This window comes from Hylobates moloch, unplaced genomic scaffold (genome assembly GCF_009828535.3).
Source record: "Hylobates moloch isolate HMO894 unplaced genomic scaffold, HMol_V3 SCAFFOLD_1, whole genome shotgun sequence".
NCBI lineage: Eukaryota > Metazoa > Chordata > Mammalia > Primates > Hylobatidae > Hylobates > Hylobates moloch.
The window spans coordinates 210,553,794-210,578,018 of NW_026652276.1; the positions used below are offsets into that span (position 1 = coordinate 210,553,794).

Genomic DNA, 24,225 nt, shown 5'->3' on the forward strand with positions numbered 1-24,225 from the left:
TTGACCTATGGGGCTCCCTTTGGCCCGGGCCTTACCAGTAGTGGCACTTAGCTACAACATACACCTATCAGTTTTTTTCTCTGATTCTTTTCAGTCCAGTCTCCTGTATGCTTGAATCTCCTATCTGTTTGGTAGTCTGGCTTTGCAGGAATGTAGCAGCAGTTTTGAATGAATTGGTTACTTTAAGTTTTAGAAATGTAAGCCCTTGAAGATCTTGAAAATGATTTTGCTGATGAGCTGCCACAGCTAATTGTTCATGCAATGGCCTGGGAAATGCAGAACCATGAATACCATGCCTGTTAGACCTGGAACAGGCGATGGCACCCTCATTGAGAAAATGTGATTTTAACTGAGAAGCAGTATTTCTGGAAAATTTTTCCACTGGCTCTCTTCTGTTGCTGTTACCTGTAATTTCATCATCTTTTCATTTAATTCTGTTCAGTATGATGTCTTTGGGACCAGTGGGTATTTTTATTTGCTTGTAGAAGTGTTTGTTTTTAAGGCTATGCAATGGTTCAGGAAGGCCAGCCCCACCCACTCTCTTGTTGCTTGGCACCAATCCTCCCTGGTTGTTGGGTATCTTGTTTACGTCTGTCCTTAATTCCCTGCAGGTGCGTAAGTACAAGAGCATGATCCTGGAAGACCTGGAGTCTGCTTTGGCAGAACACGCCCCTGCGCCACAGGAGGTTAACTCAGAACTGCCACCTCTCACCATCGACGGAATTCCAGTCTCTGTGGACAAAATGACCCAGGTAAGGGATGGGAGGTGAGGAGGAGACTCAAAGACAAGTGGCACAGGTGTGGGCGGGCCTCTGATCACTTTTCTGCGTTTTGTCCTCAGTGATCTGACCAGGGAGTGAGATGCAGACTGGAGTCTTGTAGTCAAACAGTAGCAGCCTTGGAAAAGACATTGTAGTGCCAGAAGAGTGCTCCCAACCAAGGTCATGGCTGTGGTTTCCTCTTTCTTCTGGCAGTTTTTTTTCCCTTTCACTTGGGCCTTTGGGTTGGATTAAAAAAAAAAAAAAAAGCAAACTTTTAGCTTGGGGTTGGTCTGAACAAAAGAACATTAGGAGTTTAATGAATCACAGTCAAGGTGGCCAAGTAAACTTTTAGCCCCCGGGCTGCTCTGCTCCTCTTTCAATGTAAATTCTAAATACCTCCATAATTATTACTAAGTACAGCTCCCTTCCACAGGGAATAAGAATGTAAAACTCAGAATGATAGTCTTCTGAGTCATTGATTTCTTCTTCCTTTTTAAAATTTTTATTTAAATTTTTTAATGTAACGATTTCTAAAGATGAAGGTCTCACTGTGTTGCCCAGGCTGATCTCAAACTCCTAGGCTCAAGCGATCCTCCTGCCTCAGCCTCCCAAAGTGCTGGGATTATAGGCATGAGCCGCTGTGCCAGCCTGATTTCCTCTTCCTTTAAGAAGGGAAGTAAAAAATGTACTTAGCCTGATAAATCAGCATACCTTAGTAATTTTTATGAAATTATCCCTTTTATGTATTTTTAGTTTAGCTTGATTAAAATCAAACATCTTTTTAACATATTTTCCCACCCTATTTCTTTTTTTTTTTTTTTTTTTTTTGAGACGGTGTCTCAATCTGTGGGCCAGGCTGGAGTGCAGTGGTGCGATCTTGGCTCACACTGCACTTGGCTCACTGCAAAGTCCGCCTCCCAGGTTCAAGCGCTTCTTGTGCCTCCGAATAGCTGTGATTATAGGTGCGGGCTACTACACCTGGCTAATTTTTGTTTTTTTAGTAGAGATGGGGTTTTGCCATGTTGGCCAGGATGGTCTCAAACTCCTGACCTCATGTGATCCGCCTGCCTCGGCCTCCTAAAGTGCTGGGATTACAGGCATGAGCCACCACACCCAGCCCACCCTGTTTCTTTATTAATTTACTTCTATCTTGCTAAATCCACTTGTCAGGTTTTTTTCCTTATCTTATTCAGTCTTCAGCAGCATTTGACACAGTTGATTACTCCTTAAAGCATCTTCTGTCTGTCTCTTGACCACACCCTCTTCTGAAGATCCTCATCCCTCACTAGGTGCTCCCCTCATCCCTTCTGGGGCCCCTCTTCCTCTTCTCACCTGATCATCGATATGCTGTTTTCACCCAGCTTACCCTCACTGTTAGATGTCTGGTCCTCACATGCCCCAAACAGAACCTTTGGTTGTTCCTACTCTCCACTCCACATCTGTTCCTCTCCAAGCGTTCCCCATATCAGTTAATGGAAGTACTGTCCATCTGGTTGCTCAAGTCCCAGCAGAGAAGTAATCCTGATTTCCCTGTTTTGCCCTCTCCCTCCACAGTCCTCTGCCACCCTCCACATCTAATTCAGCAGCAGGTCATGTCAGTTCACCTCTGAAATGTACCCTGACTCTGGCCATTCTTCTCACTTCCCATCAGCACCCAAGTCCAAGCCTTTAGCATCTCTCATATAGCCTATCCACTGTGGTCTGCTGCAGTCCATCCTCCACGTAGCCACCGTAGTAGTTTTTTAAAAAACTTAAATCATGCTGGACGTTGTAGCTCACGCCTGTAATCAAGAGAAAGATCCCTTGAGTCCAGGAGTTCGAGATCAGCCTGGGCAGCAGGCTGGTATTTTTTTTGTCTCTACAAAAAATACAAAAATTAGCCGGGGCCATGGTGGTATATGCCTGTAGTCTCAAATACTTGGAAGGCTGAGGTGGGAGGATCGTTTGAGCCCGGGAGGTTGAGGCTGCAGTGAGCCGAGATTGTGCCACTGCACTCCAGCCTGGGTGACAGAGTGAGATCCTGCCTCAAATATATGAGTGAATGAATGAGTGAATGAATTTATTTAATTGAATGAATGAATGAATGAATTTATTTATTTAATTCAGGCCATATCACTTCCTTGTTTAAGCCCTGTAATGGTTTTCCACTATTCCTAGAATCAAATTCAGACTCTGCCGTGGCCTTGAAGGCCCTATGTAATCTGACCTCTTCCTGCCTTGTCTTCTTCCCCTCAGTCACTGGGCTCCAGCCACTCTAGCCCTCTTTTCCTCAAACACCCTGCATCCATTCTTTTGCTTTTGCTATTCCCTTTGCCTGAATATTGTTCTCCCAGATGATTGCATGATGGACTTTATCTTACTGAAAGGCTAGCTCAAATATCACCTCCTGAGACAAGCCTTTCTTGATTATCCCACCTAAATGAAGCTTTCTTCTCCCTACCAAGCCACTAATACATCCTCTGTGTTCTTGTCTGTGTAACGCTTGTTACTACCTGGAATTATCTCATTTATTAACTTGTATACTTATTTGTGGTCTCCCCAGCTAGAATTTGAGGAATTTAGTTTCTATCCTTTACTTCTGTTCAGTGTAGCTGCTCAGCCTCTGAAATAACATGTTATCTAAATAATAGTATCTGTTCAGTAAATGACTTCAGGGTTAGAGCAAAAATGAGTTAAGCATAGTGGTGGGGAACAGGATCCTAAGTCCCCTGGGCAGGTGTTTACTCAGTGCGGACGCTGATGCTGCTGCTCAGGGGTGGCACTTTTATTTTTTATTCCATCTGAACCAGCAACTTGGTCTGAAGTAATACTATATTTTATAAATATAAACCTAAATAGTGATCTTTTGATTGCTGGATTCATAGCCCTTTCTGTGGACACTGGAAGGATCTCTAAATAACGGTTCAGAAAGGAAAGCATTATCTAAACCAAGCTTGTCCAACCCACATCCCACAAGACGCATACGACCCAGGATGGCTTTGAGTGTGGCCCAACACAAATTCGTAAACTTTCTTAAAACATTATGAGATTTTTTGGCGTTTTTTTTTTTTCTTTAGCTCATCGGCTATTATTAATGTTAGTGTATTTTATACGTGGCCCAAGATAATTCTTCCTCTAATGTGGCCCAGGGAAGCCAAAAGATTGGACACCCCGATCTAAACTTTTCTTTACTGTCTTTTTACAATTTCTATTATTCTCTTTCTAGAGGCATTCTGACTGGTTCAAGTAAAGAAAACATAAAGTGAATTATTTTTGTCTGGTTGATGTAAAGAATCTACTCTATCTCAGATGTAAAGTACTTCTAAAGCTGCCTAAGCCTTTGGTTTCTAATACTGTGTTAGGTAAACTCCTCTCCTGTGATGGGTATTTTTTGTTCTTTGTCACATTTGGCGTGTTAGGGTAAAGCAGTCTGTGGTTTTGATTATATTATATCATCATGGATTGGCCACAGAAGTCAGCAAAACAGTTTAGTTACTATCATTTTGGAGGTAAGACATTTGAAAGTGTTGTTTTCCATGTTTGTCAAAACCATACTCAGTAGAGCTTGGTGTGCTGGTGAATGAGGAGCTGTATCTCAGTTGTCAAACGCATAGATACTTTGTTGGAGGTGCACATTTTCTCTATCATATGCTCCCTCCTTCCCCTTCTTACCAAAGATGATGACTAAAAAGTCAAACATAACAAATAAAATAAACAAATGAGGGAGCAGGATGATAAAAAACCCAGCTCCCTAATGAATGGGAATCTCCAAGTATTTGGATCCTGCATTTTCCCCCCTCAACATTTTGTTGTTGTTTGTTTTCATCAAATACTTTTTTCTTAACCTGAGCTAAATAGCTCTCTCTCTCTCTCTCTGTCTCTCTCTCTTTTTTTTGGGACAGAGTCTCGCTCTGTTGCCCAGGCTGGAGTGCAATGGCACGATCTCGGTTCACTGCAACCTCCGCCTTCCGGGTTGAAGCAATTCTCCCACCTCAGCCTCCTGAGTAGCTGGGACTACAGGCATGCGCCACCATGCCTGGCTAATTTTTTTTTGTATTTTTAGTAGAGACGGGGTTTCACTATGTTGGCCAGACTGCTGTTGAACTCCTGACCTCGAGTGATCCTCCCATCTTGGCCTACCAAAGTGCTGGGATTGCAGGCACGAGCCACTGCGCCCAGCCAATAGCTCTCTTTTATAATTGATCCTAAAGACTTTCACTATTAATGGGAGTAAAAGGAGGGTTTTATTTCCACCTAAACCTGGATAGGCAAGGGTATGGGACTACAAGCAGTTTAATACACTGTTAGTGGGAATGCAGATTGGTACACTTTCTCTAGAGGGCAGGTTGGCAATGCATATCAAAGTCTAAAAGGTATATATCATGCCCTCCAATTAAACACAGAGGTACATTGTTTATTACAGCATGTTTACAATAGGAAAATTGGGAACAATGTGATTGGTTAAATTACGATAGTGTTTAGAATTTATATAGGAAGACGACCAGCATAGCCCAAAAGAGATGATTCAGTGAACTGTTAGATACTAAAAATGATGATTTGCTCTTTATTGCAGTGAATAATATTTGTGGTATGTTAAATTAAAAAACTGATTGTAAAGTAGCATTTTTTATATACTGTAATTTGAGGGGTTTAGGGCTTTATTTTTCTGTTTCTTTTGGGAGATTTAAAAAAAATTCTGGGAACACAGTATTGAGCTGATTTATCTCATTTTCTATAACATTAACGTAAAACATGCCCACCTCTGTGTGTATAGAACTTTGGAGGGATGCACATTAAAATATTAACACTGCTGGGCATGGTGGCTCATGCCCGTAATCACAGCACTTTGGGAGGCTGAGGTGGGTGGATCACCTGAGGTCAGGAGTTTGAGAGCAGCCTGGCCAACATGGCGAAACCCTGTCTCTACTAAAAATACAAAAATCAACCAGGTGTGGTGGCACGCCCTAGTAATCCAGCTACTTGGGAGGCTGAGGCAGGAGAATCGCTCGAACCTGGGAGGCGGAGGTTACAGTGAGCCGAGATCATGCCACTGCACTCCAGCCTGGGTGACAGAGCAAGACTCTGTCTCAAAAAAAAAAAAAAAAAAAAAAAACTGATTGTAAAGTAGCATTTCTTATATACCATAATTTGAGGGGTTTAGGGCTTTATTTTTCTCTTTCTTTTGGGAGATTTTTTTTTTTAATCTGGGAACATAGAATTGATCTGATTTATCTTGTTTTCTAAAACATTAACATAAAATATGCCCACCTCTGTGTGTATAGAACTTGGAGGGATGTACATTAAAATATTAACACTAATTATCTACGCATGGTGGCATTATAGGTGATTTTCATTTTCTTTATCTAAATAAGCATGAATTGCTTTTATAATAGAAATACAAAAAACTATTTTCCTATTTTATATTAAACTTGAATATTTTAAAGTGCAAAGTTAGGCCAGGCGCAGTGGCTCACACCTGTAATCCCAGCACTTTGGGAGGCCGAGGCAGGTGGGTCACCTGAGGTCAGGAGTTCGAGACCAGCCTGACCAACATGGATAAACCCCGTCTCTACTGAAAAAAACAAACAAACAAACAAAAAACAAATTAGCCAGGCTTAGTGGTACATGCCTGTAATCCCAGCTACTCGGGAGGCTGAGGCAGGAGAATCGCTTAAACCCAGGAGGCAGAGGTTGCAGTGAGCCGAGATCACACCATTGCACTCCAGCCTGGGGCAACAAGAGCGAAACTCCGTCTCAAAAATAAATAAATAAATAAATAAATAAATAAATAAATAAATAAATAGATAGATAAATAAATAAAGTGCAAAGTTTGATAATGTTTCTGCTTTGTTTTACCCAAAGATTACTTTTATTTATGTTAACATGAAGATGTCAACAACTCTCTTTTTCCCCCCTTATTTTCCTCTTAAATAGATACTGTGTGTTGGAAGGCACACTACTAAGTTCTTTACAGGGGCATCTCATTTAATCCACCTTTTTGTCTGTGTGTATGTGTGTCTTAAAAAATTCTTATTTTATAGTCAAGGAAGCAGAGCTCAGATATAGTTTATAGCCATAAAGAACAAGTACATTTTACTGGACATTAATTCTAGATTTCAGAACATATGGGTAATTTATGGCTTCCTTGAAGTGATAAAATTCTAGAACTATCAAATTGGACTGTAATAGGGATAGACTTGGGTTAACCAGACAGCTCTATTAATCATCATATCTGCACTTAATGGTATAGAGATGACTTGATATTGATGACCCTAACTTACAAATCTATATAGGATCCTAAGATACATTCTGAATCATCTAAAGAGAGTAAATTATATTCAATATTGTTCTAATACTATGTGTTGCATTATTTTATATCTTTATAAATGAGAAAATTAGCATGATTTATTGGAAAGAATACTAACTCAGAGTGAGAAGATCTATTCTCTAGTCTCAATTCTACTACATATAACCAAGGTTCTCACTTTCATCATCTGATGAAATATATGCCCTCCTACCTTAAGGAGTCAGAGGAAGAAAAATAAAATTTGGTGTAGGAAAATGTTTTGAAAACTAAAGCATCACACCAAGGTATTATTACTAATTATTAATGTTAATTATATGTATTGCCTATATTCATTTTTGAATAACCTGAACATACCATCACTCAGCCATGCTTTACTAGAGAAAATTCATGAACCAAGAATTTTAATTTTTCTCAACAATTAAGTGGGACAACACAGGTGGCATTTTTTTTTTCTTTTCCCTAGTGTCCACGAAAACAAAATATTTTTCAGATTGAAAATTGAGGCATAAATAGCTGGGCGCGATGGCTCACGCCTGTAATCCCAGCACTTTGGGAGGCCGAGGTGGGCAGATCATGAGGTCAGGAGATCGAGACCATCCTGGCTAACATGGTGAAACCCCGTCTCTACTAAAAATTAAAAAAAAAAAAAAAATCAGCCGGGTGTGGTGGCACGTGCCTGTAGTCCCAGCTACTTGGGAGGGCGAGACAGGGTAATCGCTTGAACCCAGGTGGCAGAGGTTGCAGTGTGCCGAGATCACACCACTGCACTCCAGCTTGGGTGACAGAGCGAGACGCAGTCTCAAAAAAAAAAAAAGGAAAATTGAGGCATAAATAGAAAATGAAATTTATGAAGCAAGCTAATGACAAATAGAACTTAGGGCTGCATTCATATTGCCAGTGCTTTTTAAAAAATCTTTTTTGTATAAAACCGTATTGTGTTCATTATTCAGATTGACTCTTTCAGCTGGTCTGCACTAAACATTTACTTTTTCTTTTTTTTTTTTTTTTTTTTTTTTGAGACAGTCTCACTCTGTCGCCCAGGCTGGAGTGAAATGGTGTGATCTCGGCTCACTGCAACCTCCACCTCCTGGGTTCAAGCGATTCTCCTATCTCAGCCTCCCCAGTAGCTTGGATTACAGGCACACGCCACCACGCTAGGTTAATTTTTTGTATTTTTAGTAGAGACGGGGTTTCACCATGTCAGGCTGGTCTCGAACTGCTGAGCTCAGGCAATCTGCCGGTCTTGGCCTTCCAAAGTTTTAGGATTACAGGTGTGAGCCACCGCACCCAGCCAACATTTACTTTTTAAAAGAATTTTCTACTTGCCCCAAAATTCTCAAACTTGTCTCCTACACAGATAAAAATTGCACATAACAATGTCTGAAGTTTTGTGAGAACTAAATGCTCTGTTCTTTTAGGAAGTAGCTCTCTTAGTTTTTGTCTTTTGTCTTTTTTGTTTTGTTGAAAGTATGATTCTTTATTAGTAAATAGGATGTTTTACCTGAAATGTTTCTGTTTTTACTATTATAACTATATTAAAGTTTTTAGTCTCTTCTTTTGGTGCCATGACTTGGATTATAGTCCTTATTTTGGCAGGGGGGTGGGGGGTGGGTCTGCGCATTAGAAAACTACACAGCTCTATGGTATTTTTAGTTATTAAAATGAAAATTTGGATTTCTAGGCACCTTGAAGAATAGTGGCTGGAACTTATTCTATACTTATTCCATATCTGTTTTAGAATTGGAGGAGGTTGAGATAAAGCTTAGCAAAAGGGATCCTTAGTTTGGGGTAGGTTCTGCAACCCCAGAATTCATTTACAGTGAAGTCTCCTTTTTCAGATTTTGAAAGTCAGGTTAGCAAATTTGTTTTAGGATACTACAGACCAGGGCCTAGTGGGTGGGCTAAGTCAGTGCCTGTCAAACTTCAGAGTGTGCAGCAGTCACCTGAGAAGTGGTGTTCAAATGCAGATTAGGAATCAGTAGGTCTGGAATGGGCCTGAGGTTCTGCCTTGCTAGTGAGCCCCCAGGTGATGTCAATTCTGCTGTTTCTCAGACTATGCTTTGAATTCAAGGAATTGCATAGCTTCTTGCAGAGTCTTTAAGCAATAATTATGATTTTGCTAGTGGAAAATCAGTTCTGCTCTTTACCAGACTTGGGTCCTATAGGCTTCTCTTGTTCTTGGGAGGTGGTAAATCTCTTTGGAATCTGTATTAGAAGACATCCAGGCAAAAATTATAATTATAGAAGAATCATCATTGGAAAGACCTGGGCAGTATTATGGATTAAAATCCACTCTTCTTTCCCTTCTCCCTTCCCTTCTCCCATCCTTCACCTTCCTTGAACTTACTGCCCTCCTCTTACTGTCACTGGGGCAATCTTTGTTGCTTTAATATTCCCGTGGCATGATGATGCAACAGGATAGTAATTTACAGCAGTTTCAGGTAAACCTTCTGAAATGTTCAGCACAGTGCTTGCTTCATTAGGAAGGAGTTATTCACAAGTCTTTTGAGATGTTTTACTTAGAAAACAGTCAGTTACCTGCTTAGGTTTTTTGAGAGTTTTGTTCTGTTTTTTTGAAAAAACATAGGTCTCACCTCTTCTACCCAAAGAGTAGAAAACATTATGCTAAGTGAAATAAGCCAGACACAGAAGGAAAATATTGGGTGATTCTATTTATATGAGGTTTCTAGAGTTGGCAAAATGATAAAGATAGAAAATAGAAGTGGCTGGACATGATGGCTCACGCCTGTAATACCAACACTTTAGAAGGCCAAGGCAAGCGGATCACTTGAGGTCTGGAGTTTGAGACCAGCTTTGTCAACATGGTGAAACCCCGTCTCTACTAAAAATTTTTTTGTATTATTTACAAAAAAACTAGCCAGGTATGGCCGGGCGCGGTGGCTCACGCTTGTAATCCCAGCACTTTGGGAGGCCAAGGCGGGCAGATCACGAGGTCAGGAGATCGAGACCAAGGTGAAACACCGAAAAAAAAAAAAAGAAAGAAAAATTAGCCAGGTATGGTGGCAGGTGCCTGCAATCCTAGGTACTGGGGACGCTGAGGCAGGAGAATCTCTTGAACCCGGGAGGTAGAGGTTGTAGTGAGCCGAGATCACGCCACTGTACTCCAGCCTGGGTGACAGAGAGAGACTCCATCTCCAAAAAAAAAGAAAGAAAATATAAGTTACCAGGGACTATGAGGAGGTAGAAGTCAGGAGTTATTGTTTTAATGGGCACAGAATTTGTTTGAGATGATAATTTAAAAGTTCTAGAAATAGGCTGGGCGCAGTGGCTCATGCCTGTAATCCCAGCACTTTGGGAGGCCGAGGCGGGCAGATCACAAGGTCAGGAGTTTGAAACCAGCCTGACCAACATAGTGAAACCCCGTCTCCACTAAAAATAAAATAAAAAAAAATTAGCCGGGCATGGTGGCAGGTGTCTGTAATCCCAGCTACTTGGGAGGCTGAGGCAGGAGAATCGCTTGAACCCAGGAGGCGGAGGTTGCAGTGAGCTGAGATTGCACCATTGCACTCCAGCCTGGGAGACAGTGTGAGACTCCATCTCTAAAAAAAAAAAAAGTTCTAGAAATAATTATGATGGTTATACAACATTGTGATCATATTTAGTGCCACTAAATGGTACATGTTAAAATGATAAATGTTATGTGTATTTTGCCATTATTTTACAAATTTTTTTTTAAAAGAAGAGCTGGATAAGAAGTATTTTAGTTTGGTGGTTCTCAAAATTGGCTGCATAGTAGAGTCACCTAGGGAACTTAAAATCCTAGTACCCAGGCCACACTCCAGACCAATTAAGTCACAGTCTTCAGGGATGGATCTAGGCATCTGCAGTGTTTAAACTCTCCAAGTGATTCCAGCGTGCAGGCAACTTTGAGAACCACTATGATGGATCACAATTCCAAACTGCTTCTCCATACTGTAGTGTCAGAATTTACTGGCAAAGCAGGCTCTTCTTACTGTCTGAAATTATCAAAAAATGTTTACGTATATGATGTCTTTCCATGCATGATGAAATTAAGAGAATATATGTGGGCCAGATGTGGTGGCCCATGCCTGTAATCCCAGCACTTTGGGAGGTCGAGGCAGGAGGATGGTTTGAGGCCAGGAGTTTTGAGATAACCTGAGCAACACAGCAAGACCTCATCTCTACTAAAAATGTAAAAATTAGCCAGGTATGGTGGTGCAGCCATAGTCCCACCTACTCAGGAGCCTGAGGTGGTAGGATCACTTGAGCCCAGGAGTTCAAGGCTGCAGTGAGCCATGATCATGCCACTGCACTTCAGCCTGAGCAAAAGAGCGAGACCCTGTCTCAAAAAAGAAAGGAAAAGAAAGAGAGAATATATACGTAACAAATAAAAACACTGCATGTGTTCTTAAATAGAACATAGCATATTTTGAGTAAAGAATAAGGGTATATTCAGAAATACTAAAGAGAAGAAAATAGCCATATAAATTACTTACATAGGATACAACTTGACTAAGGAAATATTTGCAATTTATATGACAATTAATATCCAGAGCAGATTAATATTTTCTTCATATTCATAAGAGAAAGATAATTAGAAAAATAAGCAAACATTATAAGCAGTTCACAGAAAGGAAAAATAACCGATAAATATATAAAAAGATTGTCAACTCACTAGTAATGGAAATTAAAATAAGAAAACATTTCCCCCATGTCAGATGAGCCAAAATAAGAAAACTTGATAATAAGGCTGGGTGCAGTGGCTCATGCCTGTATCCCAGCACTTTGGGAGGCTGAGGTGGGTGGATCACTTGAGGTCAGGAGTTCAAGACCAGCCTCGCCAGCATGGTGAAACCCTATCTCTACTAAAAATACAAAACAATTAGCCGGCCATGGTAACGCATGCGTGTAGTCCCAGCTACAGGTTGAGGCAGGAGGATCACTTGAACCCGGGAGGCGGAGGTTGCAGTGAGCCGAGATCACACCACTGCACTCCAGCCTGGGTGATAGAGTGAGACTGTCTCAAAAAGAAAAAAGAAAAAGAAAAAGAGAGAGAGAAAACTTGGTAATAAAATGTGGAAGAGGATGAATGGGTATTGTCTGGTACTCTTAGTGACAGTGGGATTGGCAAAGTCTTTCTGAAGGACAATTTGGCAGTGTGTTAAAATGTTAAATCCATATACCCTTTAACCAGCAATTCCACTAATTCAGAAAAGTGGAATTGCTGGTTAAAGGGTATATGGATTTAACATTTTCTGCTGAGTTTTCTGTGCACAAAGAAGCATGTACAAGCACTGTTTGTACAGCAAGATAAACTGTAAGCAATCTAAATGTTTATCAATAGGGGAGTGGCTAAATAAAATGGAAATTCTATACTATGGATACTAGGCAACTGTTTTTAAAAATTAAATTATTCTAGTTGCACTACCATGAGAAGATCTCTATGACAAAATGTCGAATGGAAAAAACAAGTTATAAAATAGTGTACAATATGGTACCATTTGTGTTTTTCTTTAATCACATAAAACTGCCTTTCTAGCATGTATTTATGTAAATGTGTAGAATTTGGCCTAGAAGGAAGGCTGTTCATCAAGCTCATGCCTCTGGACAGGAGACTGGATTGAGGGAGGATAGACGGCAAAGAGGACTTTGACTTTATCTATATTATTTACATTTTTGTACAGAAGAGTACAACAAGCATAAGGTACCAAACAGAAACTAACCAAACTGTCTCCTTCAAAGAGAAGGTAGGACTTTAAGAGCATTTTGATTAAAAAGAGAGAGAAAGTTTGATAGGTTGGGGGTGCCGAGATACAGAAGCAGAAGTCTTGGCTTGAGAGAGGAGTCTAAATGGGTGTCTCCATTGACTGGCCTTCAAATTCACTAATTCTGAAGTTACGTTGATCTTTTCTCCAAACTTGCTCTTGTGTTTTCTATGGGAATGTGTTTTTAGGGAAAATGAGATTAAGAGAAGCCAGTGTTTTGCTTGGCACTACTAGGGAGTGGTGTTTCTGATAATAACCACCATAGTCATCTCTCTGAACAGAGATCAGTACTACAAATAATTTCCAATATTGGGCAAATGAATCACTTTGCTTTAGCTCTTTAATGCCCTTTAAATATCCATTCAAATATAATTGGGTCTGTCAGCCTGGATGGTAATAATTTTAAGTTAAAGTAATGTTGCCACAGTCTGAAAAATCTCCATTTTTCCTTCCCTGTTACATTCCTGTTTTCTGTAGGCTATACAAACATAGCCTTTCAACATGGTTTGCTTTCAACTGCCTTGTCTTAAAATTTATTATGTATTCTCTGACCTCTTCAGTAGAGGTGGAGTTGGCAGATATGTTGGTCTGAAAGACCTTTTCTTGATAATTGAGCCTAAATGAACATCAGGAGCCTCAAAATCCCTAGACTCAGATAAATGCAGAGCAAAGATAGAGAGGGAACAAGAGGAGAGGGTATTTGGAGGATGTGTAAGGATAATGCATTGTTGGATAGCAAAGAACTAGCTGAATTTACAAAGGAAATTTCCAGCATAGCAAGAATTCTTTTTTTAATTGGATAAGACATTTTAGAGTTTTAGAGAACCTTTTATTTTAAACCTATCTGTGGTTTCCACATAATCTTTACTTTTCACTGACACGGGCATGAATTTGATATCCTTATCTTTGCTGATTGTCCCGGAAAGTGGTAGTATTTTCTTTTCTTTGCTGATTTGGTGTGGCTGTACTGACCAAGCTAGAGTACGTTAGGCCCACCTAGAGCCCTAAATCAGAATGAGAGTCCAGGAAAGCTTGTTGCAGCCCAATTAAAGGACCGTCTGAGAGGTTAGGCTTTAGCTTTGCTGATCCTGTTGATTGTCTCCCTGTGGATTAAAGACAAACCTTCCTTAACAAGCACATCAAGAAGCTTTGGTTTCCAAAACTCTCCAGGACCAGTAATTAATTCAACTGGTAATGAGAGCACAGTTCCGAATTCTGGAAAGGAATCATTTGACTCTTCCTGTACTGGACTGCTAGTGTCCCTTTATTAATAGTCTCTTTAGCCTTAGCACTCTTTATTTGGGACCGTATAAAAAGAACCTGTAGGAAGATTGCCTTTTTCAATGAAGTCAAATTATCTCTTAAGCATTTAGAAGTAAAAAATACCCTTCATTCCCAAAATGTACACACCTGAAAAACAAACTCTTATAGTAGAAAATACCTTTTACATCTTTTGGTATAGGGGCAAATTTTATATGCTTGATAATTAGCATTTTTAAAAGCTATGATCTGCTCCTGAATTAGAACTTGTATGCCAGCAGCTGATTTCACTCTGGTTCCATTTTTTGACTCGATGGGGTTTCTGCCTGTGGAAGTAACCTTCTTTTTGTACTGTTTCTGTTTCTCCTGCCTCTCATATTAGCCTCTAGGATCATCTTCCTAGGAATTTGAAACATTTCTCATCCAGAGATTGCTAGCAAATAAATCATCTTTGAAAAGTTTCCCAGTTCTGTCTTTCCTGTAATTGTGGTTACACTTTTTTCTGACAATTTCCATTAGTAATCTGCTTGTACATCCCCCCCCCCGCCGCCCCCGCGCTTTTTTTTAATTGAGGGGAGAGAAACAGTGCATGTGCGAGAGGGAGCTGCTTGTATTAATACGTATTTTTAATGCTCAAGGACAGAACAGAACAAGGCACCTAAACTTCCTGTACATTGTGGGTGGGTTGGTAATAGCTTGCTTGCTTCAAAGCAAATAATTGGTCCAAATGGTCAATTTGTTCCTTCTTGGTTCTAGCACCCTTTATTTCTCATCCTCAACCTTGTTTCAGATACATATAAACTCATTCTTCTGCCGCCTTCTGCTTTTTTCCACTTTACCCATCCTTGAAAAACTAACGATGAATGTCTTTATGTACATTACAGTGTGTTCAGTATCAGTAAACCATTTCAGGAAGCTAGCTATTTGTTTGCATTGGGAGAATAAATTCCCTATTTTCCCTGATTTAAAAGTAAAATCTCATTTATCTTTGAAATATTTCTTTTTGGCAAATGATCACATTTAGACTTTGATAGAAACTTAATATAGATTGAGTACCCCCTGCCCGAAATGTTTGGGACCAGAAGTACGTCGGGTTTCATATGTTTTTGGATTTTTTTTAACATTTGCATATACCTAGTGAGATATCTTGGGGATAGGACCACGATCTAAACACAAAATTTATTTGTGTTTTATATACACCTTATGCACTATAGCCTGATGGTAATTTCTTATGGTATTTTTAATAATTTTGTGCATGAAATAAAGTTTTCACATCGAGTTGAGGTCATGGGTGGAATTTTCCACATGTGACACTTGAAACATTCCAGATTTCAGATATTCAGATTAGGGATGCTCAACCTCTAGCAGATTAAGGATTAAAACTGCTGGATTAAAGCCATGAAGTTTCTGAGTCCTTAATTGTTTTACATTTAGAGTAGTTTTATTTAATAGATTTTGAGAGTGGATGCTTAAAACATCTACTTTTTTTTAAAAAAAGAACAGTTTTTTCTTATTATAAAATCAGAATTACCAATCATTTGCCAAAGAGCTATGGTGCACCTAAATTTTATAACAAATTAAGCTTTTAGAACAAAAGTTATGAATACTGGAGAAGTTGCTGAAAAAAGATGGCTTGATGACTGAGATATATTAATTAATATACCTGCTATCTCAGCCTCTTAATTGACCTTGTATATTTGCTATTATTACTATTTTGCAGATGAGAACATTAAGATTCAGAGCCAACTCTGAGTCTTGTGGTTTTTTTTTTTGTTGGTTGGTTTGTTTTTTGTTTTTTTGTTTTTGAGATGGAGTCTTGCTCTGTTGCCCAGGCTGGAGTGTAGTTGAGCGATCGTAGCTCACTGCAACCTCCACCTCCCAGGATTAAGCGATTCTCCTGCCTCAGCCTCCTAAGTAGCTGGCATTACAGGTATGTGCACCATGCCTGGCTAATTTTTGTATTTTTAGTGAAGATGGTGTTTCACCATGTTGGCCAGGTGGATCTCAAATTCCTGACCTCAGGCAGTCTGCTCTCCTTGACCTCCCAGAGTGCTGGGATTACAGGCGTGAGCCACCAAGCCTGGCCCTCGTGTTCTTTTTGGTAGAAAGAGCTAACTTAAGAGAAATGAGGCTGAGTTCAGTGACTCATACCTGAAATCCCAGCTCTTTGGGAGGTCGAGACAGGAGGATTGCTTCAGTCCAGGAGTTTGAGATCAGCCTGGGCAACGTAGGGAGACCCTTTCTCTACAAAAAAAAAAAAAAAACTAAAAAAAATAGCTGGGCATGGTGGCACGCACCTTTAGGCCCAACTACTGAAGGCTGAAACAGGAGGATCCCTTGAGCCCTGGAGGTTGAGGCTGCATTGAACTGTAATCATGCCACTGCACTCCAGCCTGGGCCACAGAGCAAGATCCGAGAGAGAGGGAGAGAGAGAGAGACAGACAGAGAGAATGAATGAACGAATAGTATATGTTCCACAAAGAATGTAGGGCACTAAACAATGAGTGGTGGCATTAGAATAGTAGCATGGAAAGTAGTCCAGCAAGGGGACAGAACAAAGGCAAAGAAGCGGAAATGGGCTTAGCAGCTCATAAGACAGTGCAGAGATTTGTCTGATGGAGGACCAAGGCTGAGTGGTGGGAATTAATGGGAACTGACTGTAGTGTGAGGCCAGATTGTGGTGGGTCTGAAAAGCTGGGCAGAAGGATCTAGTTTAGTTGCCATAGTTAAAAGACATTTGAAGGTGTTTTGAGCATTGGAGCCATGTAGGTAACATTTAGGAAAACCTCTCCGGCAAAGGATATGTGGGAAGAGGGAATGAAGGGAGAACTTGGAGTTTCCCAAGAAAGCCAACGAGAAGGATACACTAGCCTTGGGCCAAAAAGTTAGAATAAAGGTGGGGCCAGAGAAGAAGGGATAGACACCAGAGACATTTCAAAGAAAACAAAAGAACTGGACTTGCAATGTGTGACTAGGTAAGTGTTGAAGGAGAAGAGTAAAGATAACTTTGACATTTTTAGTTTGAGTGGCCGAGGAAAGGGTGGTTTTCTACTTGCTAAGATAAAAAAGTTGAGAAGATAAGTAGATTGGAGAGAGAGTAGGGTAGGAGTTTAAGTGAAGAGGCTGATGCTGAGCCCACCTTTCAAGTAACATTGAGTTATTGGAACTCAGTTGGAAGGCCTGGTGGGAGAGCCGAAGCAAGACTTGAGGATGAAAGGTATCCACGTCCAGGTGCCAACGTGACCCAGAACTGAGGAGCATGAGGAACTATTGGTGTAAATAGGGTGAGGCGTCAGAAGTGAAGCGATCACCAGAATTAGGGAATATAGAGTTCCAGGTGGATCTGAGCAGACTCTGTCAGTCTAGTATTCTCCACAGTGAGTGCTTTCTGATCACTTTAGGATTTCTGTTTTGTTTGTTTGGCTTAAGACAGGGTCTTGCTCTGTCACCCACTTTAGGATTTTCATTTTGTTTTGTTTTGTTTTGTTTTGTTTTGAGACAAGGTCTCACTCTCACCCAGGCTGGAGTGAAGTGGCACCATCATGGCTCACTGCAGCCTTGACCTTCTGAGCTCAAGCGATCCTCCTGCCTCAGCCTCTCTAGTAGCTGGGACTACAGGCACGTGCCACTGTAGCCGACTGAGTTTTGTATTTTTGGTAGAGACAGAGTCCCACTGTGTTTCCCAACCTGGTCTCAAACTCCTGGTCTCAAGCAATCTGCCTGCCTGAGCCTCCCAAGGTGCAGGGATTACAGGCATGAGCCACTGCACCCAACCCACTTTAGGATTTTGTTAATTTAGAATTATTTAGCCTTCTCATTTCATTTTCTCCAGACTCTCCTAGGTATGAATATAAAGAAGTCTCCTTTTTGGAAACTGTTAATGGTATTCAAAGAAAAGGGAGTTTATGAAAGTCTATATCAGTTTATTTAATCTATACCTCTGAGAAAGCCATTTTTTTTAACATGAAGAAGTATAAAATATTGTGTGTGAAGATTAAGCCCTTTCCTGCTCTATGTATTTCAGCCTAGAAAAAGACACACTCCCAAGAAATTAGAATAAAGGGAAAAATGACTTTGAGATGTACTTTCCTAAAATAACTGAAGTAATGACCACATGAGCCAGCTGATGGGTTTTTAAATGGATACGTTTCTATCAGCCTGCTGCTTGATGCTAGAGCCAAATATATATGTAGTGTATTATATCATATCCTGTAGGCAGGAGACTGTCGGGGCATTGGGGGACTTAGAAAGAGAGGTGAAGTGGCAGACTTGGCACAGGAATTAACAGCATGACTACCGTCAACCAGAACTTTATTAGGTAAACATTACTGATTGGGTTCATGGTTCCCTATTATGTAACAATTTGTATCATCTTCTCGTAAAATAATATCTAATATTTATTATAAGAATGATAAGAACACCTGATATTTATAGAAATCTTTAATATTAAAGTGTTGCTGTACTCATTCTGTCATTGATACTTAAGTATTCTCATTTCTGTTTCTTTCTTGTTTTACTTTGTAACTACAAATCCATGCCCCTGAGTCTGATTCATTGCTAAAAGTGGCCTCTTTTTAATTTTCAGCTGCGGGGGCAGTATGGGTGCATCCTTAGTTGCAGGATGCTACTTATCTCTGGAGTGCTATAGACCACCAGGTTAAAAGGAAAACAGTAGGTCTGGGAAGGAGGAATAGATCATAACTTGATAAACTGCTTTTCCTGCCAGAAATCATTATCAGCGATTAAGAATATTCACAAAGTAGACCTTCCCTCAACACACACAGAGTGTGGTTACTATGCCAGGAAATAAGAATGGCAGTTGTCTTTGTGGTTTAAAACCTATTTGGTCTGGATTTGATTTGTAAAATAAATCTGGATGAGGTCCATAATGCATTTAAATTCGCACATGCTTTACTATGTCTATATGTCAGACTCATGGACAGTGGCCTAGCTTACTGGAAAATTTCTAGAAGAGTTTTAGGGTTATTTTCCCTTTTTATTAAGTTAAAGGCCTGTTTGTTTTCATATATTTTATAATCAGCCACCTTATTGAATTCTCATTGTTTGTAGTAGTTTTTCATTTGATCTCTTTGGAATTCTCTAGCTATAAGGTGACTTCATCTATAAATAATAATGATTTTATCAGCTCACCTCTTATTTCTCTCTTATCTAATTGCATGGATTCCTACTTCCAGAACAGTGTTGAAAACACCCCGAGTTTGTCACCTTACATGCATGAAAACTGTAGAAGGGAAATAAGCTATAGTACCAGTAATATCTTGGGAGGCAGAAATTAAACTTAGGGGTAGATATTCTTACTCTTAGAGGAACAAGTCTACAAAATGCAGCCTAAGGTGCACTTTACCAACATATTTATAATTCTCAACCACCCATGGAGATATAGGAACCTATGGAAAACAGTGGGTTTTCATCAGTCACATCTTAGAATTCTCTGAGATCTTCCTGGAAACCTCTCTGTTTTATAAGGTTAGAATTTAAGGAGTCATAAACACACCCCAGATGTCTTTCATGAGTACTGATGACCACACTGTTCTCTTCCAGGCCCAGCTTCGGGCATTTATCCCAGAGATGCTCAAGTACTCCACAGGTCGGGGAAAACCAGGCTGGGGGAAAGAAAGCTGCAAGCCCATCTGGTGGCCTGAAGATATCCCCTGGGCAAATGTCCGGAGTGACGTCCGCACAGAAGAGCAAAAGCAGAGGGTGAGAGTTCCTCTGACTGAGTTGCCTGGTTGCTTTTCCATCCTAAATTAACCACCTCAGTTTTTGTCATTTCTACATCTTGTGCTAGAAAGTCTTCGTGTAATAGTTAAGCCTGTCCCTCCAAAGACTGATGTTCTTTGATTTATAGCGTTTTCCATTTGTCGCTCCATCACTATACTGTAAAGAGAAGACTGGGGTGAGTTCATGAATTTAAAATGTGTCTTTGGGGTTGCCTTTTGGAGCAGTTTCAATTTTATGAAGTGCTTGGGAAAGTCAAAGAAACTTGAAGTAAAAGTATTAATCACTTTGAACACTTAGAAATGCTTTTATTCCTGGTTACTAAAAATCATTGTTGAAAAATGTAAATATGGAATTAGAGGGATATGAAGTCTGCCAACTGAGCCTGCTGACAACAAAACTTTTAGAAGAAAGACTAAACTACATACCATTCCTTACTTTTTTTGCGTATTTCTTTTTCTTTTTTTTTTTTTTTTGAGACAGTCTCACTCTTGTTGCCCAGGCTGGAGTGCAATGGCGTGATCTCGGCTCGCCGCAACCTCTGCCTCCCGGGTTCAAGCGATTCTCTTGTCTCAGCCTCCCGAGTAGTTGGGATTACAGGCATGTGCCACCATGCCTGGCTAATTTTGTATTTTCAGTAGAGACGGGGTTTCTCCATGTTGGTCAGGCTGGTCTCGAACTCCCGACCTCAGACCATCCGCCCTCCTCAGCCTCTCAAAGTGCTGGGATTACAGGCATGAGCCACCATGCCTGGCCGCATATTTATTTTTCATTTAGCTTGGAAGTTTACTGAGAATCTTAATATGCCATTCTTGATCAGAATAATCTTTCTTTGCAAGAAATTTAAGAGTTTGGCCTCAGGTTGGAATAGGGTGTAAACTAGACTTTGATCAAGAAGAAACCAATGAGAAGCCCTCTTTGATACTTTGTACTCAGCTTCTTTCTGCCAGAACCAGTCTGTGGGAGGTAATCCTAGGAGAGTTTATAAGAGGTTTGGTTTGGTTTGATTTGATAAAGAAGTAGCTGCTTATTGCATATTGGGACTAAATAACCAAAGTTCTTTGTGGCTTAATGTGCTTTTCCGGTCATTTGGTGACAGGTTTCATGGACCCAGGCACTACGGACCATAGTTAAAAACTGTTATAAACAGCATGGGCGGGAAGACCTTTTGTATGCCTTTGAAGACCAGCAAACGCAAACACAGGCCACAGCCACACATAGTATAGCTCATCTTGTACCATCACAGACTGTAGTCCAGACCTTTAGTAACCCTGATGGCACTGTCTCGCTTATCCAGGTGAGTAAACCTGAGGGCTACCAGACTGTGGCTTCTGAGATGGATCAGTGGGCACCTCACCTCAGACTGGGGAAAGTTTCCTTTGTGTGAACTCTTGTATGAACTTTATATAGCTCCTCAAGATCTTCCTACCTGAAATTGATTTCTGAAGAATAGTTTAAATTCTTTGCATTTGCTAAATACAGAGCTATGAGTAGCTTCCTGGACATTTCCAAAACAAAGCACTTTTAAAGGGCCCTTTTTTTTTGAGACAAGATCTCTGTCTGTCATCACAGCTCACTGCAGCCTCAACCTCCCGGGCTCAAGTGATTCTCCCACCTCAGCCTCCCGAGTAGCTGGGACTACAGGTGTATGCCACCAGGCCTGGCTGAATTTTTTTTTTTTTTTAAGTAGAGATGAGGTCTTGCTATGTTGCCCAGGCTGATCTCAAACTCCTGAGCTCAAGCAATCCTCCTGCCTTGGCCTCCTAAAATGCTGGGATTACAGATGTGAGCCACCATGCCTGGCCTTAAAATGATTTCTGTTTTACAGTTTCACTGTCAGTGATCAGGGAATATTCCTTCTGAATGACCTCTTCTGAGGTAAAACACAATTTGTTGATTGGGAACCTCTGAAATTCAGATTGAGGTGAGAATAGAAAGTTGGTTGACCGGCACTGGGAATGGATGTGGCGATGTGGTAGCTCTTCTCATATTGACTTATTTGGTTGAAGTAAAATTCTGAAACTCGTGATAGTCTCTGAACTATGATTTTAGTGAGCTACGATTTTAGATTTCACATCATAAGGCATATTCGTTGTTATCTGTGCTGAATTTGGGATTAAATGAGTCTTAGCTTCTGAGTAAAGAAGTGGAAGGATCCATCCACTGACACTTAACCACTTTCCATGTTTTTCTTTAGGTTGGTACGGGGGCAACAGTAGCCACATTGGCTGATGCTTCAGAATTGCCAACCACGGTCACCGTTGCCCAAGTGAATTATTCTGCCGTGGCTGATGGAGAGGTAAGAAAGAGATTCCATCTGCATCTTCTTAAATACTTGAATGTATAATGAGGGAAAAGCGAGGGTCCAGAAGATGGAGTAGCCTGCCATGTCCGCGGCACTCTTTCATTTAAACCTTTTGAACATGAGACCATGAAAGTTTTAGAAAGTGTCTTACGCTGTGTGTATTAATTGTAACAATTAAGATTCATGGATTAGTATGACTCAAACCCAACTGTCAGGAACTTAGAATTTTACATTTGAATGTATAGCATTTGGTATTATACACAATACAAAGGGATTATCCCTTTACTATTTTTATGCTGTGAATCCCAAAGAATTTCATCTTTGGTCTTTATGAAAAAAAAAATGACACATTAAAACTGGAACTAAGGGAAGCCTTCTTTGAAGGGATAAATATGTTTGCAAGTCAGTAACATGATTTATTACATTTTAAATATGCCTTTGAAAAGATTTCTTAGGAGAATTCTTCCTTACCAAAATTGGGATAATTATGGGACATTAACCTAAAGACAGCCAACCTTTATTGATCACTTGGTGGGCTAAACACTCGACCCCATGAAGTATAAAGTTCTGTTATCATCTTCGCTTTAGAGATGAGAAAACCGAGACATAACAGAGCTTAGATGATTTGCCCAAAGTCCCGTAGCAGTGTTGAAGCTGGATAATGCATTGAGGAAAACATTACCTAGGCTCTGAGCCATTGGTGAAGATGCAACAAGTGAAGGAAGGGGTTTGTTAACGTCACCATGAGTGTTTCCCTTGAAGATACTGATGTGGCGTGCTGAAGTTTGAAAAATAGCCAACAGATGTCAAAGAGCAGTATCAGAAATAAAGCTAAGAATATTATCTCACCCTTGTTGAGAGCCATGGAACATTTCCCCTTAGAACACCACAAAGTCACTTTCATTTGTGCCCCTCAGGAGAGGGGGAGAACTGGCAAAGGCCGCATGGCTGGGAGATGGAGGGAGAGTGCACCGCAGGCTCCTTGGCCAGCCTGCATGTGCCAAACCCCTGTGTAGCTGAAGCTGTGTGGAGTTGATTCGCACAGGATCCTTGCTGTCATGGGAGTCCAGTCTAGTGGGGAAGAGAGATGTCTACGTGAATGAACTCTAGCCTTGCTGTAAGGGATGCTGCAAAGCATATGTGCCTCCTTTCCACCTAAGGAGCCTGGGAAAGTTTGGGACACTGAAAAACTTGGTTATTGGGTGAGGAAAGGTGAAGGTTGACAGGACCCTTACTTTCTAAGTATATAAACATCATTAAAGGATATGGATTAGCAAAGCAAATAATTTGTCCGTCCCAGAACACTAGAACGAGATGACACTCCTTAAAAGTCTGAAAGAGGTGGAAAAGACAACGAGGGGTACAGTTAGGAGATGTGCTAGTTTTTGGCTTAGACAAAGTTATCAACCATATCTCTCTACTGAATGTTTCTTGGTACTATTTAAAGAAAGTAACTTTGTTTCCTCCTTCTCTATGAAAAAAATTGTTTTTGACACATAATATTTATAACATTAATGGAGTTGCATTTCTTTTTTTTAATTTTTTATTTTATTTTATTTTATTTTTTGAGACAGAATCTCACTCTGTGGCCTAGGCTGGAGTGTAGTGGCACAATCTCGGCTCACTGCAACCTCTGCCTCCCGGGTTCAAGCGATTCTTCTGCCTCAGCCTCCCGAGTAGCACCAGGCACACACCACCATGCCCAGCTCATTTTTGTATTTTCAATAGAAACAGGGTTTCACCATGTTGGCCAGGATGGTCTCGATCTCTTGACCTCATGATCTGCCTGCCTCGGCCTCCCAAAGTGCTAGGATTGTATATAATTCTGTTAGAAGAAAAGAAAGCCAAAGTACAAAAACATTAGAGACATGAATTTTAAACTGAACCATCAATATATGTAACAGTTTTGAATTGCATAACTCATTTTAGGTGCATTTTTATGAATGTCAGTTTACCTTAAATACGGGCAGGCTGAATAACAAGTAGGAAAATATCAATAGTATTTTTCCATCCATCCCTTCAGTAAATACTTTTTGAGCCCTGTGCCAGGCACTGTAGAGACTATAGATAAAAGATAATAAAGACTCCCCTTTCCCTTAAGGAGCACATAGGTAGGTGGTAGAGAAA

General features: G+C 40.4%; 1 protein-coding gene across 4 annotated transcripts in view; it reads left to right on the top strand.

Annotated features, from left to right (window-relative positions):
• The window catches only part of NRF1 (nuclear respiratory factor 1), a 143,132-nt gene that overhangs the window by 76,688 nt on the left and 42,219 nt on the right, over positions 1-24,225 (top strand). For all 4 annotated transcript variants that reach the window (XM_032761720.2, XM_032761719.2, XM_058426662.1 and 1 more), the window contains 4 exons: positions 612-752; positions 19,617-19,775; positions 20,893-21,090; positions 21,991-22,092. In XM_032761720.2, coding sequence (XP_032617611.1) covers positions 612-752; positions 19,617-19,775; positions 20,893-21,090; positions 21,991-22,092 — 600 coding nt within the window. The remainder of the gene's footprint in view (positions 1-611; positions 753-19,616; positions 19,776-20,892; positions 21,091-21,990; positions 22,093-24,225) is intronic.